Source organism: Dipodomys ordii, unplaced genomic scaffold (assembly GCF_000151885.1).
Source record: "Dipodomys ordii isolate 6190 unplaced genomic scaffold, Dord_2.0 Scaffold98, whole genome shotgun sequence".
Lineage (NCBI taxonomy): Eukaryota > Metazoa > Chordata > Mammalia > Rodentia > Heteromyidae > Dipodomys > Dipodomys ordii.
Window position 1 is genome coordinate 236,286 of NW_012267314.1, and position 18,785 is coordinate 255,070.

General features: G+C 52.1%; 2 protein-coding genes across 2 annotated transcripts in view; both read left to right on the top strand.

Annotated features, from left to right (window-relative positions):
- Positions 1-7,499, top strand: part of Tmem242 (transmembrane protein 242) — a 22,439-nt gene extending 14,940 nt beyond the window's left edge. The window contains exon 4 of the mRNA XM_013026921.1: positions 7,060-7,499. Within this exon, the coding sequence (XP_012882375.1) occupies positions 7,060-7,158 (99 nt within the window). The 3' untranslated portion in view covers positions 7,159-7,499. The remainder of the gene's footprint in view (positions 1-7,059) is intronic.
- Positions 256-1,272, top strand: LOC105993607 (L-lactate dehydrogenase A-like 6B). Its single transcript, XM_013026922.1, has one exon. The coding sequence runs from the start codon at positions 274-276 to the stop codon at positions 1,270-1,272; it is 999 nt and encodes a 332-aa protein (XP_012882376.1). The 5' UTR covers positions 256-273.
- Positions 7,500-18,785: the final 11,286 nt, after the last annotated feature.

Genomic DNA, 18,785 nt, shown 5'->3' on the forward strand with positions numbered 1-18,785 from the left:
CCTGCGATCTCTGCCGGGGGGCGGGGCCTGCGCAGCCGCAGTAGGAAGTGAGGGTGGGGCCTGCACTGCTACCTGCAACTGTCCCGCCGCAGCGTCCAACGGTCGAGGCTTCCCTTCCCGGTGTCCGGCCGGCGGCCAACCTCTCCTCCGCGTCCCTAGAGGGTCGCCATGAGCTGGGCTGCGGGAGCCTTGCGTGCCAGCCGGAGGGCTGTGTGGGCCCAGCGGGCGGCGCCGCCCCGCGGGCCCTGGTGGCTGCCGACGCCGGTGGCCAGCATGGCCACGGTGAAGTCGGAGCTCCTGAAGCCGGTGGCCTCGGAGAAGCCGGCGGCGCACAACAAGGTGTCGGTGATCGGCACGGGGTCGGTGGGCATGGCGTGCGCCGTCAGCCTGCTGCTGAAGGGGCTGAGCGACGAGCTGGCGCTGGTGGACGTGAACGAGGACCTCCTGCGCGGCGAGACGATGGACCTGCAGCACGGCAGCACGTTCCTGAAGATGCCCGCCGTGGTGTGCAGCACGGACCTGGGCGTCACCGCCAACTCCAGCCTGGTGATCGTCACGGCCGGCGCGCGCCAGGCCAAGGGCGAGTCGCGCCTGAACCTGGTGCAGCGGAACGTGGCCATCCTCAAGTCGGTGATCCCCAGCGTGGTGCAGCACAGCCCGCGCTGCAAGATGATCGTGGTCACCAACCCGGTGGACGTGCTGACCTACGTGGCCTGGAAGTTGAGCGCCCTGCCCCCGGCCCACATCATCGGCAGCGGCTGCAACCTGGACACGGCGCGCTTCCGCTTCTTCATCGGGCAGAAGCTGGGCATCCACTCGGAGAGCTGCCACGGCTGGGTCCTGGGCGAGCACGGCGACTCGAGCGTGCCCGTGTGGAGCGGCGTCAACGTGGCGGGCGTCCCGCTGCGGGAGCTGAACCCGGGCCTCGGCGGCGACCAGGACCCCGAGCACTGGGAGAAGATCCACAAGGACGTGATCGCCAGCGCCTACCAGATCATCAAGATGAAGGGCTACACCAACTGGGCCATCGGCTTCTCGGTGGCCGACATCACGGAGAGCATCCTGCGCAACCTGCGGAGGACGCACCCCGTGTCCACCGTGGCCAAGGGCCTCTACGGGATCCAGGAGGAGGTGTTCCTGAGCGTGCCGTGCGTGCTGGGCGCGAACGGCATCGCCGACCTGGTCCGCGTCAAGCTCTCGCGCGACGAGGAGGCCCGAATGAAGAAGAGCGCCGAGACGCTGTGGGCCATTCAGAAGGAGCTCAAGATCTGAGGGCGCCCAGCCCCGCACGCCCGTGGAGAGCCGCCCTGTTGATGGCCCTGGGATTCTTTTAGGTAGCATCTAGATAACCGATAGGACTTTCCACAGTTCCTCGGTGACTGCGGCAAAGAAGCGGTTTTGCTGGTGCTGGACGCGCCAGTGTTCGCCTTCACAATTTATGTAGTTGCCACGTAGTCCAAAAGCAAGAAAGATGTTGGTGTTGGTTGGTTTCTCAAAGTTCTCAAAGTTCACTAGCACGTGTGTGTGTGCCCGTTCGTTCTCGCTGACTTACCCGCGATTTTAAAAGTTGTAACTTCGAAAATACAGAAATAAAAGTATGTACACACAGAAGCACGTTTTGTAACGGATCTGTCTTTAGGCTGCTCTTATTCCTCTATGAGTTGGACCACTAAAAAAAAATCGTGACATGGGGGCTGCTTGCTGCTGCGTGCAGAGTGTGTGTGTGTGTGTGTGTGTGTGTGTGTGTGTTGCCTGTGGAGCAGGATAATTAGGTTAACATGAAAATAATAGTGATCAGATTGCAGCTCTCAGAAAATACTGAATGCTGTAAAGTAGCTAGCTCCCAGAAAAGGCCCTGACAGGGGTGGTATAGATACTGTTAATTGATTTGGCAGGGAAAGGAACCATCCTTGAGCTTCGCAATCACCAAAATTGATGCGAAAGCGTTCTAGGGCTGAAAACCTGGCCTGTTGCTAAGGTTAAATAAAATGCACGTTATAAATCGTCCTTGGGCTGGGTCTTAGCAGTATTAGTGGGACCCTGGCCCAGAGAAGCTCTGGGACCATCCCCAATGCTCAGCTTCAATCATGTGAGGAAAAGACTCTTGCCCCGCTGTTCATCACTGTCTTAAGAGCTGGCCATTTGAACGAATGCTTTTGGAATTGTATTTCCAAGAAGATTATGTTTGCTTTTTATTCCTAAATCAATGAGCTTCTAGAAATTCTAGACTTTATTGGTGCAATGCAGTAAGAATTCAGGAGAAAGTAAAGAAAATGCTTTGCGTATTCTTAATCGCATTGATCACTTACAAGATGGGAAGCTGACATTTAAGAATTCATTGCCTTCCTAATGCTGCTGGATTTTTAAGTAGTGGGTTTTCTAACATTTTACTTTGGATCCTTGTGAATATCAACATTCTGTTCTCTAAGCCATAAATAATGGCCCTTTTCATGCTCTTCATACCTCCCAGAGTATTCATCAAAAATACCTAGCTTTAGTCTGACTCTCCAGGAAGCAGTGTCATAAGGGGCCAGCTGATGTGCTGCATTCCTCAAAGTGGGAAGGGAGGTGAGTCCGTTGATGCCGGTGCTGGTGAGAGCTTTTAGACAGTTAGGGGATGCCCTCTTACTCAACCGTGTCTTAGCCAAATTAAACTATTAGTGAAGGGCATCCGAGCATGCATTGTGTCTGTTTTCTAATTCTCTTTATCACGTGACTGCCAGGATAGATGATTAACGCTGCAGTAAACCAAAAAAATCTCCAAATCTGTTTCCTAAAATCAAGGGTTTCCTCCTCCCTTGAGTCGAATCCACTGTGGGTTTCAGCAGGTCTGTCTCCTCCAAGTGCTGGCTCAGCACCTCAGTGTGCTCTGCCCAGCCACCTCCGGGGCAACATGGGCTCAGGATTGCAGTGGGAAGGGAGGAGAGCAACTCCTGACCTCCTGCCATGGTAGCCCAGAGGTGGCATTTCTTTTGTTCCCATTCACTGGTCACATAGTTGCTTAACTTCAAAAGAAGGCAAAAAGGGTAATTCTCTAGTAGATTACAGTAGTAATGTCCCTGTCGTGTCGTTCAAAATATTCACCATTACAACAGGCATACATGCTTTTTTTTCTTTTTTTGGTGGTACTAGGGATTGAACCCAGGACCTTGTACTCGCAAGGTAGGTGCTCTACCACTTGAACCACATCTCCAGCCCCTTTTTGCCTTGGATATTTTGTTTTTTTTTTGTTTTTTGGGGGGGGGGTCTGGTCGTGGGGCCTGAACTCTGGGCCTGGGCGCTGTCCCTCAGCTCTTCAGTTCAAGGCTAGCGCTCTACCACTTGAGCCACAGCGCCACTTCCAGCTTTTTGCTTTTTGCTTATGTGGTGCTGAGGAATCGAATCCAGGGCCTCAGGCATGCAAGGCAAGCGCTCTACCACTGAGCCACCTTCTCAGCCCTGCCTTGGATATTTTGGGGGAGAGGAGAGTCTCATTTTTGTGGTCAGGCTGGCCTGGGCTATGAGCCTCCTATTTGCACTTGCCTGTGTTGCTGGGAATGACAGGTGCATGCTACCATGCCCAGGCATGCATTGAAATGGAGTCTCAGGGGCTGGGAAGGTGGCTCAGTGGTAGAGTGCTTGCCTTGCATGCATGAGGCCCTGTGTTCAATTCCTCAGCTCCACATAAGCAAAAAGAAAAAAGCCGGAAGTGGTGCTGTAGCTCAAGTGGTAGAGCGCTAGCCTTGAGCTGAAGAGCTGAGGGACAGCGCCCAGGCCCAGAGTTCAGGCCCCACGACCGGATCCAAAAACAAAACAAAAAAGAAATGGAGTCTCAAAGGTTTATTCCTTGACTTGTCTGGAATGGTAATTCCTTTTAATCTTTACTTCCCTAGTAGCTGGGATTCTAGATTTAAGCCATGATACCCAACTACATTATAAGCTTTTGAAGTACTTTTCAGGGAAAACTGGAACATGGGTAAAAGTTGCTTCAGTGTGGCTGAAGGGCAGTATTGGACATCAGCCAGGCAGTAGTATTTAGAAGCCACGTCACTGAGGACACGTTTACCTCTCTGAACTCTGGTTTCTTGTACGTAAAAGTGGTTGTAATTTCTGCCATATAGAATTGTGAAGATTAAATAATAGCACCTAGCTTTATCCAGCGCTTGATACATACCTATCCAAATAATGGACATGATTATTCTTGTTTGAGTAAGGCTTTTGTATCCTTACCGTACGTTTTATCTCCTGGTATTAGTAATTCGTTTATGGCTAAATTACCATCATCGTGACATTTTGCCATTGGCACTGTCTGTGGTCATGAACGTGTCGCACGCGAGGCTTTTCCCTCAGTAGGTCCTGCAGCAAGGCTGGCAAGAGTCCCTTCCCTGCAAGTGAGGAAGCAGAAGTCAAGGGAAAACATTTCAAAACCCAGCTCTTGGTTCCAGTAACTGCCTGTTGTTAGAATTGGTGCTGTAAGGATCTTCTGCAGTTAGAGACATAATGGAATCACCTTGCCATCAGAGCTTGGGAAAGTGGCCCCTGGTCACGGGAACGAGGAGAGAATTGCAGGAAGAGATTGCAGGGCTTAGAAGGGCATCCGAGCGCCTCGGAGCTGCTGTGGACACTGCTCCGGCCTGCTCTGTCCTCACCACACTTTTGGAGCATATGACCGAGGGACAATAGATAGCAAAAACTGTGATTGTTGATCGTAGACTTCATGTGTTTCATAACCCCGAATCCTTTCTGAAAGACATATTTAGGCAAGGAAATGCTTTTAATTCTTGCCCGACTCATTGATTATACCTTCTTCCGGATTTTTCAGGGCGAGTGCTATTATTGGGCCTCACAGTTTGCTAGGCAAGCACACGTGGGCTACATCTCCAGCCCAATCAAAACGTTTTGGAAATACACATCAGAAATTACTAAAGGGGGAAAAAGGAAGCTTTTCATTTATTATCCATGTCTAAAGCAACTTATAACTTAAAATACACATTTTTGAGTTTCCATTTCCTCAGCTTAACGTGAGAGGACAAGGCGCAAAGGTGTTCTTCATCTCACTTTTCCTCAGACACTGTTCCCTGTTCCAAAGCCCAGGTATTTCTGATTGGCTGTCTTTCAACGTGACTCCTTGAAGTGGTCCGCTTAAGACCCTGGGAACAAGTAAATACTGCAGGGCTAGGGAAATGAGAGGGACAAGAGAGGCGCGGGCGCACAGGGCGCAGAGGAGCAGGCCCCCTCGCCCCTCTCCTCTCCTCACCCTCTCTCCCCGCTTCCCACACCTGTGCTTCCCACCTTCTTCCTTCCCACCAGCTCTACCAAGTTCTGCATGACAGAGAGAATGGTAAAGATGCTGCAGACGTCCTACACCTGACTCCCAGTTTGAAAACGGCATCATTAGGCTACGTTGTAGCAGACATTCAGCCCAACACCCAAAGGGAAAGCGCACAGCAAACCCTGCTGAGAGGTGCTTAGTACTTACACGACAGAGGTGCATGGTTAGCGTCTGGGATAGAACAGTTCCTGTCCTGGACATGGAGCATCCGTGTGCCTTCCCCTCACCAAATGCAAACAGCAGCGCCGCAGGGGCTAGCCTGTCTTGGCAGCCCATCGCAGTACAAGCTAGGGGTCTGCGAAGAGGGTGAGAAGAGGTTCATCCTCGTGTGTATCTTCAACCTTGGCGTCTAGGTCTAGAGCCTCTAGATGGCTGGGATATGTGTGGTGGATAACTGTGTCCCTCGTGTCAGAAGAGTCGCACCAAGTGACACGTAAAGTAATGCTTGAGCTCTGCCCTTGAACACCGGATGTTGATGATGCCTGCTCTACTGCACGCCGCCTCCCCCCACGCGATGACTGAGCGAGTGCGGCTGGGATCTGAACACAATTCTGTCTCACACCAGAGTCTACGCTGGCGACAGAGACTGGGCACATGCCTAGGATTTTAAATCCCCAACAAGATGGCAGCCCTGGAATTTGAAAACAATGTGAAATAAACGTCTACATAGAAAACAAGCAGAAAACACCCTCGCTGTGTCTCACATACCGGTGTGTGAAATGGCCTGCGTGTCCGGGAGGAGACCACGGCTGATGAGCAGAACTTGTCACACCGTGCTGCCTCTGAGCTGGCTCCTCCGGGAAGGACGGCAGAGGAGGAAGGAGGAGCTACAGTGTGCACCGAGCACCGTCTGAGGAGATGGTCCTGCCCCACAACTCGGTGCTCCACAGTATGGACGTGCCCTTTCATGGGCTGGGCACCCGGGGTGAACCAAGAGCCCACCCATGCTGCACACACTGCAAGCTCCCCTCCCCCTCTCCCCCCCCCGCCAGCCTCTGCCCTGCTTCTCACTGCCGAGTCAGCTGCTGCTGCCCAGACTCCCATGTTGATTCTTCCACTCTCTGACACATATGGACATTCTACGTTAGCTGCTAGTCAGTTTGAACTCAGGGCATGGGTGCTGTCTCTGGGCTCTTTTTGCTTTCAAGGCTAGCACTCTACCTCTGAGCCACAGCTCTACTGGTGGTTTTTCTGGTGGTTAGCTGAAAATGAGAGTCTCATGGACTTCCTGCCTGGGCTGGCTTTGAACCTTGATCCTCAGATCTGCTGGGTAGCTAGGATCACAGATGTGAGCCACCAGCACCCGGCTACTCATTTCTTTGTTCTTTATTAAACCCCTACTAAATTTCTTCTCTTTTTCCCTCTAGCTTTAAAATTCTAGCTTGGAACTACCTGAGTGTAATCTTGATTCAGGCTGATAGAACACCCCCCACCCCCACCCCGTTCCTCTGTAGAAGGCAGTGGAACGCGCCCATCTTGTGACAGGAAACACCTGTAGGGAGAGATGTTGATTTGGGGCACGTTACCTTGCAGACTTCAGTGATGGTTTTTGTCATTTAGTTAATGGATTCCTACTCGGAAGGAGAAAAGAGGGGTGTTCTTTGTTCTGTCTTAGCTAGAACACAGGCCTGTTTTCATCCATATTCCTTTCGCTCCTTGTTCTCCAGTGAGCCCGGTGCCGCTGCTAATGGCCTCCGACATTTCTCCCTTCTTTTGACATTTGATGACTGATTTTTTTTTTCTTCTAGATGAAAGACTTTCGAAGTAAAATGCAATCGATATTTCCCACAATCCCGAAGCACTCCGACTCAGCTGTTGGGTGGGAGGAAGCGTTGAAATCTAAATGAGAAGAGCATGGATGAATTCCCAAATGATGGCTGCGGGACGGGTGGCTTTGGGACACAACTGCGAAAGGACTGGGGTGCCTTCTCAGGATCATGTGCAGATGGCCGGTGTGCCACAGGACGGATGGCCTTCCCAGCGCCAGGCCGGCTGCCTGCAGCCTGTCTCTGTGTCTGTGCTTGGGGAGGGAACGTGATCCTAAACTCCAAATGACTTATAAAAATAATCATCACTGGGATAACTTCCCCAGACGGGGGAGAATCCCAGAGGAAATACTCGGTTTATAACAATAAACCAGCTTCCATATCTGAAAAAAAGTTGATAATAAAAGTACCATAGAAAATCTAAGCAGTAGTAGTACCTTTAAAAAAGCCTTTCTTGTCTGCGTAGGACTGAGCGTTCAGAAGACTGGTTTCTGTTATTAGCTGTCTCCAGAGTGGCAGGTTCTTAGGGAAAGCTGGTCAGCAGGAAGTGGGTGTGGCTTGTGCTGGCCCCAGACACACACCTTCCACGCATTTACCTGCTGGTCTCACCTGAAGGGCCTCAGTTCATATACTTAAGACAGAAAGCCAACACCTGATTACGATAACTTGAAAGGGTACCAGTGGGCTGAAATAATAATAGTAATCATCATAATAATGTCTTGACAACAAAATATACTTTGTTGAGAAATCGGTTCTGCTTCCCTGAACACTGACTTGACAATTCATAGTTTTGACTTCACTGTTAGAAGGAAAGCAGTGTTACCTGTTTTGGTGACAGTTTTGTCACTACTTGGGTTTAAACTTGGGACTATGGTATTTAACCGGGCAGGCTCTCTACTGCTTAAGCCGTACCTCCAGCCCTTTTTGTTCTTGGGTTGGTTGGTTTGAGATAGGGTTGTGGTTTTTTTCTGGACTGGCCTGGGTACAGTCCTGTATACCTTCCCCCTGTGCCTGGGTTCACAGGAGTGAACCACAATGCCCAGCTTTTCTGTGAACTTTTTGTACAAGCAGGTCTTAAATCACATTAAAGTATCACAATCTTCTGATCTCAGCCTCCTTTGTGGCTATGAAGAAGCTACAAAGCATGGGCTACTAAGCCTGGCTTGTCTTCAATATTTTTTACAGAAAGTCACCTAAATACTGGGACTCAATATTAATTATTGGTATCACCCTTGGGTTTTTTTTTGGGGGGGGAGGGGCCTTGAACTCAGTTCCTGGGAGCAGTTCCTGAGCTTTTTTGCTCAAGGCTAGTGTTCTACAACTCCATTTCTGGCTTTTTGGTGGTTAATTGGAGATCAAAGTTTTATGGACCTTTTTGCCCAGGTTGGCTTTGAGCTGTAATCCTCAGATCTCAGCCTCCTGAGCAGCTAGGATAAAAGTGTGAGGCATTGGTGTCCAGTGGTATAAACTTCTTGATGAAGCTAATTCTGACTTACGTACCCAACGACTCTGGGTCTCCATGATCTCTTACAGAAGCAGATGGAGAGTAATGTCTGCATACAGTTATTTTTACTTTAACATTTTTAAAAGGCGAGTATGTCAATATGTCCAGAGAAATACCCTCTGGTTGAACATCAGTTGTTCAGTTTTTTTCAGGATTGCCTAGGCTCTAATTAGTCAGCAATCAAGTTTAATAAAGTGCATTTGAAATTTCTATTGCAGTGAAACCTTTTAGTTCTAAGGGAAATTTTTTAAATGAAATGTCAAATGCATAATGAAACATTCTTTAGACTATGCTAGCCTGTTAAAATTGTGTTGTTAATTAAACAGGTGTAATCAGTGTCTGCTTTCACAGTTACCCTGTTCAAAATCCAAGACCAGAAGGAAAACATTGAGAAATTTATCTGTGTGGAATGACAAAAGCTCTTCAGTTATCTTCATTTTAAACTTCTGTGAAGAAACAATTTCTGGCTTCTGAGTGCAATGAAGAAAAGGCCAAAACTAAATGAAGGGCATGTGTCCGAAAAACAGCACCAGCACCCCCACAGCTATTTACCTTTGGGGCTCCCTTTCCATTTTCCTTAGGTGCACCATGCCTGTTGATTGTTCAAAGACTCCCCCCACCCCTAAACACATCACATGGTTAGGAGGAAATGAAATTCCCCCAGTGGTAAGCGAACAAATCATCATTAGCTGTCATTGATGATCAGAGCCCTGACTGGAAAGCTCAATGCTAGAGATTCCTTTCATGGCCTTGTGAGTCTGTAGGATCATCTGCTGCCACTGTGCTGATGTCAGCCCAGCCTTAGTAGGGAGCTCGGGGCCACAGTGAGTGTGCTGTGTGCTCATGGGGCCTGGCACCACGGTGGCTCACAGGAGGGTGTGCCAGAGGAATGCACGAATACTCGCTTGTGCGGCCCGGTGGATGTTGGCAGAGCCCTGCCTTAACACCTACATCTGTTGCCCTTGGGGGCAGGGGTCTCCCACAGGAGAGCCCACGTGTGGGTACCTGCCGGCTAAGATGGGCTAGGGCCGCATTCCTAGAACCTGCACCACATACATGCACACTCTAGTTACCTTCTACGAGCAAAAAGTGCACAGGGATGAAAATGCAAGAAGAAAATAAGCAATATGACTAAAAGTCAGAACCTAGATATTGGAAAGATTTAGTCATCTGTCTATTCCTTTTATACCAGAGGCATATTGTTAAATTGGTTAATGGAAAGGAAAAATGTTTAGCAGATAATGTTATTCTTTATGTGAAGTACCATCTGTGTATTGAGTTCTGAATGTTCTGGATATGGAAGAGAGGAAGTGTTATGGAATTTCAAGTTTGTCTTCGTAGCTGTCTCTGTCTTGGGTAGAGTATGGCAAACATAATCACATTTATCTCCTGGAGCATAAAAGAGTTTTAATCACCCTATTAACCAGGATGACATTTTTCACAGACTTAAAAAGGAATAGAACAGACATTATCTCCCCATAAGCAATCCATTTCATGGAGGCTGAGCACTAGAAATGCTTTAGAGAAGGGATAACAGCCAGTTCCATTTCCTGTGGAAGACAACATTAAGGAGGCTTTGGGTAAGGATGTGGCTTCCATTGCGTGAGTGTAAATCTTTGCACTTAAGAGTCTCCAGCCCAAAAAGCTGTTGGAGAAAGCCACAGAGAAAGCCATGGTGTGCAGAGAGGGGCGGCTTCTAAGAATTCAGGATTCTTGCAAGGAAAAAATAATGTATCCTAGTAAGGTATTGCTGATCTGTAATGACATTTCCCTGGGCTTCTGTCTCTCTTGGAGTCAAGAATATACAATCCCAGCATATCCTGGGAATGGAACGGGGCTGGGGGGGGGTGTGCAGCAGGAGGGGTAGGTGGCCTGCATGTCAAGGCCCAGCAGCGTGTCAGGGCAGGCTAGACTCCACGCCCTTCAAGCTGCCAGAGGCTCACTAGAGAAGGACTCAGCCTGCCCAGTCAGAAGGAAGAACCTAAGCATCTCGCCTGTCAGCCTCTGTTCAGCTTCACCGAAGGTGTGGGACTGAACTTGCAAATTAATCATTGCAACCTAAGGGGGAAACAAGGAATTACAGGGAAGGGGAGTCCATAGGGACGAAAGCAATTAAAATCCATTGAATTTAACTGTTCCACTTGGGGCAACATTCCATGTCTCCTAGGTTTGATTCAAAAACAATGTTTATTTTCATTTCATTTTCATCTATTCCTTTAAAAGAGATAAGCACAGGTAAACTATAAATAAATACCTCTAAGTTTCCCATGAAAGTTACTCAAATACATTTTTCTTTTGTTCTGGTCCTGGGGTTTGAACTCAGGGCCTGAGCACTGTCCCTGAGCTTTTGCTCAAGGCTAGCACTCTACCACTTGCTCTACTGCTTAATTGGAGATAAGAGTCTCATAGACTTTCCTGCCCTGGCTGGCTTCAAACCATGATCCTCAGACCTCATCCTCCTGAGTGGTTAGGATTACAGGCATGATCCACCAGGGCCCAGCTTAAACTATGTATTTTCATAGTATTTCATAATGTTCACATAAGAGATTCTCCTTTCTGCCAAGAGTTGCCATATGGTGTAGCCAACATGGAGGTCCCTGCTGGTGTTACCAGAATTCCTTGTCAGAGGCTGTGATTTTTGTGAGCTTTCCTCACCAGCAGAGACAGGAAACGGACACCATAAGAGGCTAGAAGCACCTTCCGCCTGGTGGCAGATGACTCACATAATTGGGGGTGGAGGGAGGGGGTGAAAAGCACAGTTACTGGAAGCGCATTCTTCAGTCTTGGAGTGATTTAGGATCTTAATTTCTATTTGTTACCTCTGCTGGATCAGGTCCTCTGCCTCGTCACCAGCGATGAGGCGTGAGCACTTAAAAGAGCACTAGGAAGACGTGGGCAAGCAGGTGTGGAAGTGTGTAAGGACAGAAGAGTAGCAGGCTCTGCTAAGAAGCCAGGTCAGACAAACAGAAAACTTGCCACACTCATGACAACTATGACCTGCTCATCCGAAACATCCAGAAATGAGTGTTCTCGTTGCCGCTGGCATCTCAGTGTGGGGTGGCAGTCTAGGTGTGCAGGCCCTAGGGGATCTTTGTCACTTGGGACTTCAGCCTCCAGCTCTGCTATGCATTGCAACCAACAGACGTTGGTAAAAGCCAGCTCGAATCTGACGGTCCATACCAAGTGGTGCCCAGCTCTGTAAGGGACTCTGGCAAGTCTGGTGATGCGGATGCTGACATTTGAGTGACTCCAACCGCCCCTGCTGATGGTTCTGGATGCTTCCTTGCCTCCTCTAGCAAAGCTCATACTGCAGAGCAACAAAAACCAGACACATAGAAATGGAGGGAGAGGCGTCACAGCCGAGCTCCTTGGCAGCCGTCCCCAGGGCTTTCCACTTCCATCCCAGTGCGCCCAGCTGCCCGGAGACCTCAGAGACCCTTGCACAGCTAAGGACGATGCGGCCTAGTCACTCTGATGAGGGACCTTTCCTCTCGCTCACTTGTTGGGAGCTCGTCATCCCTTCTCCAAGATTTTTGTTAGGAGGGATTATCATACTTGTGGGCACTGCCCCTTATCCTGTCTCCTGCAGCGTGGGCACTGGGGCAGGGAGGTGGGGTCACGTGGTGCCTGGTCTCTGTTTGTCTGGGGTTGAAGGTAACATGATGTCAGCCAGCCACTTGCACCTGTTTTCCAGATGTGCCACTCGAGGTCTCTGAGCTGGGGGTCCTTACAAAACAGAATTAGCCTCACCTGACCGTCACCAAAGCTCAAGAGAACTCAGAAAAATGATGAGAATTCAGTTTCTAAGTCTTTTTTTTTTTAGGTCCGAGACCAGGACTCGAACTTGGTACCTGATGCATTTGCTAGTTGGCTAGAACTCTACCAGCTGAGCCATGCCTCTGACCCCAGTTTCTGAGTCTTGAAGGTGGACTTTGGAACTCCTGGTGCTATGACCAAACAATTTAAAAATTAAATGCCACCTCTCAGGAACCTATTTGTATTTGTGAACTCTGACCTGCAAACAGGAAGAAACCAGTAAGATCAAGATTCCATAAACCTGGTCTCCATGTGACCTTCAAGTGACCTTCTTCCTCTCCCAGTACCCCATGTCTGTTCTCCCTGTTGCAGGAAACCCCAAAATTCCTTGTGATTCTCACTGGACCTCCAGAAACCCTCTTCCCATCTCCTTCCTGTTTCTAGGGTAGAGGGTTTGTGCTGGATCCAGAGAATCTGAGTTGGAGTTGCACCCTGAAAATCGGGTCAGCAGGGACACCACGGGGTGTCTTGGGACCAAGGCAACCCCCATCACAGGATTGTTCATTGGCTAAATGAGACAAGCCCACCAGCCATCCACTTCCCTTGAACCCGAGGTGCCCTGGAAAAACCGAGAATGCTACCCAACCTCCCCAATTTGTGCCCTAATGTAAGCCTTAGCATCCTATCTTACTTTCTCCCTAGTTACTAAATCATTCTGAGCCGAGTGCCATCACACATTAATTACCTCGCATGACAACCCCCGCCGGTCAGCTGCTTTTCTGGGGTTTGTCAGCCCAGAGGCTGCAGGACTTATTAGAAAAGTTCGGCCCCTGGGTTAATATCCTTACAGTTTCAATGTGTGAGGCCCTATTCCGTGCCTGCGCTTCAAGCAGCCAAATTAAAACCAGCTCTCTCAAGCACACGACAGGCCGCGCACGACGCTGGGCCCCGGGCTGTCTGGCCTGTGCACTGGATGACTTTATTCCCTATGGCTCTCGACTTCCAAATCACTGGCTCCAGCCGAAGTGCTCAGCGGCCCTTGGTCTGCAGTGCTTAAGACCACTCGTGTGCTGTGTCCAGCATCCACCTGCAAGCCGAGGGAGGCCGGAGCAGCTGCAGGAGCTCAGCCAGAGTCCTTGGGAAGTCTGACCCTGAGTCACTGCTCCAGGAAACATTCCCAGGCCTTCCGGAACCTAAACCTAAGCAGTCCTTTGCAAACCTCCTCTCTTCTCCAGCCACGTGTGTGGCAGCCTCGTCAGATGCTCTGCTGCACTGCATTGAGTGCACCGGGACGAAAATGGAAGGTTCTTCATGCTCAGGCTCCACCTGTGCACACAGGCAGTCCTCCCTGGAGGCGGACGGGACCCCTCCATCCAGACCTTCCCAGCCTGGCTGAGCCCTCCAGGCCTCCTTCAGCCTCACCAAAGGCTTACAGCCCAGGAGACCCGGCAGATGACCCCGCAGATGACCCCATGCAGGTCCCCTGCCTTCATCTCTATGAGTATGGAAATCCCCTGACGCCATGCTAGTGGGAGAATGTGTGCAGTGCTCCATGTACTGTGCAGCTTGACACACACACACACACCCCTGCCCAAGCTGCGGGCATGCTGGAGCTGAAGTTACTAGGCAGTGCGGCGCAGAGGGCAGGCCCCGCTGGCGCTCGGCCAGCCGGGCACGTCACCTTCACTGCGCACACGTCTGAGCTCCGAGGCACCACTGGGCAGCTCAGGGACACGGGAGGGAGGCTGGGGAACAGGACAGTCGGTTCGCTCCAGCCAGGAGAGGAGGGGTTCAGGCGCCACCAAGCCCCACCCGGGTCCAGGCTGTCCCGGACACGAACGTCGCGGGGACCGGCCCTGTCTGCAGGGCTCTGAGCCGGGTTCAGTCCGCGGGGCTGGGCTGGCCGCGGGCAGGGCCCTGTCCTCACCTTGATTTTGCACCACCACTTCGAAGTCCGATTTAATACGTTTTGGGGGGAATCGGTGGCGCTTTGGGGCGCAGGGTCTGCGGTGGGCCTCGGGAGCAGGTCTTCCCGGGGGCATCTGGTGGCACGGCCGGCTTAGCAGGCGGTCCCTGTCATCCACCAGGTCCTGGAAGATCGGTGTGTCCGCCTGGCGGCCCCGGGCCGGTCCCGTGCGCTGAGACTTTGAACCCACAGCTCCCCCCAGGCCCTGCAGCCTTCCCTCCCCGCTGCCAGGCCCGCCAGGCCTTACCACTAGGCCACGCCCCCTCCCGCCGGTCCCGGCGCCGACGCGGGCGCTGGCGGCGTGCTTCCACGCTCCGGCCAGCAGAGGGCAGCCGAGCTGCAGCCCGCGGGAGGCGCGGAGGTCGCGTGCGCCGGCGGGCGGGCGCCGACGCCGACAGGGGGCGCTGTCAAGCTCCCGGTGGGCCTGGGCCCTCCGCTCTCCGGTTCCCGCACCAGCCTCCCGCGGGGACACTGCGAGGACGCCGCCGCCCGCCGCCGACGGCGTCTGGCTGCGCTTTGCGCTTCTGTTTTCTGCCCCATTTCTGAGAACCAAGGCCACTAAACGCCCTGAAAACACACAGCCACCTGACACCCATTACTCACCGCCTGTCACCCACCTGTCACCGCCTGCCACCCACCTATCACCTACTGTCATCCACTGTCACCTGCCTGCCCCACTGTCACCGCCTGCCACCCATCACCTGCCTGTTACAACCTGTCACCCACTGTCACCTGGCTGTCACCTGCCTGTCATCCACTGTCACCCACCTGTTACCAACCTGTCATCCACTGTCACCACCTGCCACCCACTGTCACCTGGCTGTCACCTGTTACCAACCTGTCATCCCGTCACCCCCTGCCACCCACCTGTCACCTGCCTGCCACCCACTGTCACCGCCTGCCACCCACTATCACCTACTGTCATCCACTGTCACCGCCTGCCACCCACTGTCACCGCCTGCCACCCACTATCACCTACTGTCATCCACTGTCACCGCCTGCCACCCACTGTCACCCACTGTCACCACCTGCCACCCATCACCTGTCATCCACTGTCACCGCCTGCCATCCACTGTCACCGCCTGCCATCCATCACCTACTTCATCCAGTCACCGCCTGCCACCCATTGTCACCTGCCTGTCACCTGCCTGCCACCCACTGTCACCTGCCTGCCACCCATCACCTGCCTGTTACCAACCTGCCACCCACTGTCACCTGCCTGCCACCCATCACCTGCCTGTTACCTACCTGTCACCGTCACCTGCCTGTCACCCACTGTCACTGCCTGCCACCCATCACCTGCCTGTTACAACCTGTCACCAACTGTCACCTGCCTGTCATCCACTGTCACCCACCTGTTACCAATCTGTCATCCACTGTCACCCACCCATCACCCACTGTCACCTGCCTGTTACCAACCTGTCATCCATTGTCACTGCCTGCCACCCACTGTCACCTGCCTGCCACCCACCTGTCACCCACTGTCACCGGCCTGTTACCAACCTGTCACTGCCTCTCACCCACCTGTCACCTGCCTGTCATCCACTGTCACCTGCCTGTTACCAACCTTGTCACCCGCCTGTCACCCATCACCCACCTGTCATCCAGTCACCCGCCTGTCACCCATCACCCACCTGTCATCCAGTCATCCACTGTCACCCTTCTGTCACCCACCCATCACCCACTTGTCACCCACCTGCCACCCATTCCCCACTGCCACCTACTGTCACCCACCAAAGCCACAGGGAACCTGGGCCTGCCTGCGTGCCCCTCGGCTGTGTCTGGAACTTGGGCCACAAGCCAGCTTAATCCTCCCTCCAAGGGTGAGCATTGTGCACCCCTGGCTCCAAAGAACCTCAGAACTGCGGTGTAGGTGACCAAATCCCAAAGGGGATGCCTTTGTGATCGAAGTCGTTTTTGTGGCATTCTGGGTCTTAAGGAGCCTGCTCCAGAGTGTCCAGGATCTTTACTTTTTGGAATGAACATTTGTTTTTTCTGAGTGCAAGTGACTTCTATGTTCAAAATAGAAAAATTCAGAAACTTAAGTCTGATCCTGGTAGTGCACCTCTGTAATCCTAGCTACTCAGGAGTCTGAGATCTGAGGATCTTGGTTCAAAGCCAGCTGGAGGTGTGGCTCAAGTGATAGAGCACCAGATGCGAAGAGAAAATGCCAAGAGAGCTCAAGGCCAAGTTCAAGCCCCAGTATACACACACACACACACACACACACACACACACACACACACACGAGTTGAAGAGCTGGACAATGAGAAGTGAAGAGCAGGGGCTTTGTGACTGTGGACCTTTTCTGCTGTGCATGGATTCAGGCCGTTTGTGAAGGTGTTGGTTGAGAAATGTACTTCCTTTAAGGAGTCTTTTCCTTCCAATATCACCTCAGACAAATCTCACCTTTGTGATAGCATTGCTAGAGTTCAAAGGAACCTTGGCTATTTTCTACTGTGACTGTCTACTTACTCACCTCTGCAGCTCAGTTTCTTCATCAGTAAATTACCAATAATAACATCTCCCTTCCGCCAGCCCCGCGGTGCCCGGGGCACTTTCACACACATTATCTGAAACTCCCACTGCAGTCCTGGGAAGAGCTCCTCCGCTCCTCAGGGACAGGTGGGAGGCTCTCCGACTCCGGAGGACTTGCCTACAGCACATGGCAAGCCAAGCAGGCTCCCAGGGAGGAAGGCCGCCCAGGCTTTCCTCACCACTGGAGCTCAGATTCTGCTCATCTGCGGACGTGGTTTGTAAAAATCGCGATGCACTTCCGGCCACGGAGAGTTTCAAGCACTTCTCAGGAGGCAGCAGAATGCGAGGCTCTGGTCCTGAGAGTCCATCGAACATTGGTGAATGCAGTGTGAGGCCAACGACAGTGGGTTTCAAGGGACGTTGCTGAGCATAAGGGTACATGCCTGTAACGCCAGCACACAGCAGGTGCAGATGGGAAGATCTCTAGTTGGAGGCCAGCAAGAATACATGAAGAAGTCTTGTCTAGAAAAATTAAAATACAAAATGAAAGAAAAGGAACTTGGATTAGCTTCCTAGGGATTAGAACCACCAGAGCTAGCTTCGAATGAGTGTTCCTTCTATCCAATACTGAAGTCCCTGACCTGAGCCATTTGATAACTGTATTTTCTGATTATTATTTCTTTATTGAGGGTTTCAAGAATTAAAAAATTAGCTGAAAATGTACAAGGACCCCAAGGCAGCCCAGCAGCCAGCCCAAACACCCCCATCTGTATCCCCAGGCCTGTGAGGCTTCTGCAGGCCGAGGGTTTAAGGCCCCATTTATCCTGAGGGATATTTGCGTTTAAACAGGAACTAGAAAAAGAAGTCCCTTCATGTCAGAAGGAACAAATCAGAGGGTGGCATTTCAGATACCCAGAGGCCCAGGAGGCCAGGACGGCCAGGCATGTGGCTGGTGCCTCCCTCGGCCTAGGCCTCGCCTACTCACCCCCCCACCCTTCACCCCTGCTTCTCTTCCAATCTGGCCAGCCATTCCTTGTTGAAATGAAGGTTGAGTCTGAGATGTGGACTAACGTACTTCAGACCCTAAAGCAGCCTTCTCTCCTGACTCAGGTGCCCAGGTGACGCTTGATCATCTAGAAAGAAGTGTCCCACCTGAAGCGCCGAACCCATGCCGGGCAGGGCAGATTCGCAGTAACTCAGTTACTGCCGAGGAGATGCAGCCAGGCCAGTCTCACCCAGCCTCGGGGACATTCTCTCCCACACAGAGGACTTCGAGCTCTCTCCAGAGCAACCAGAACTTTACCATTCACTCCTCGCCAAGGCCCAAGGAAGGCAGAGCCTCTGTGAGAAGCCAGAAGCGGCCCTGATCAGGCTGCACAGCCGCAGACCCATCTCCCCCCCCCCCCCGCAAGGTTCATGTGCGCACCCGCGTGCGGGTCTTCTAACTCTGCTCCCGGTTTGAGGGGCTTTCTCTCCACACTGTGCGGGGATTCCTAGGGACACACCATCCTCGAGGACAGCAAGACTGAGCGCCACAGGTTCTGTAATAAAGCCACCTTCTCCAAGAGAATGGCTGAAGAAAGCCATGACCTCGGCAAATGAGTCATCACTGGCATGGTACCATGAACCTGGACGAGTCCTGTGTGGTGCTGGTGGGGATGGTGATGTGGTGGTGGTGAAGGTGGTGAGGGCACCAGGCCCTCGGATGACTTCCCGCGCCGCCGCCCCTCCCTGGAGCAATGCCACCCACACGTGTCCAGGGACTCGGGGGAGTATACACCCGCTCCTTTGGCTTGAACACCAGACCCTGCCCCCCCCAAAGTTCTAAAGTGAAACAAAACGAGGTGAAGCTGTTTAGCCCCTCTCCATAGGGAAGGACCCATGGCGTGCCCCGCTGTAGTTATAGGCCTCAGCCAGATAACAGAGCTGAGCCTGGGGGGGAGGGGGGAGGGGGGAGGACGGCGGGAGGTCCCAGCAGCTCCTGAGCCCTGCGCAGGCTGTCCC

Bases quoted from the DNA above. Each gene is read 5' to 3' on its own strand.
- LOC105993607 (XM_013026922.1), top strand. From the start codon at position 274: ATGGCCACGGTGAAGTCGGAGCTCCTGAAGCCGGTGGCCTCGGAGAAG.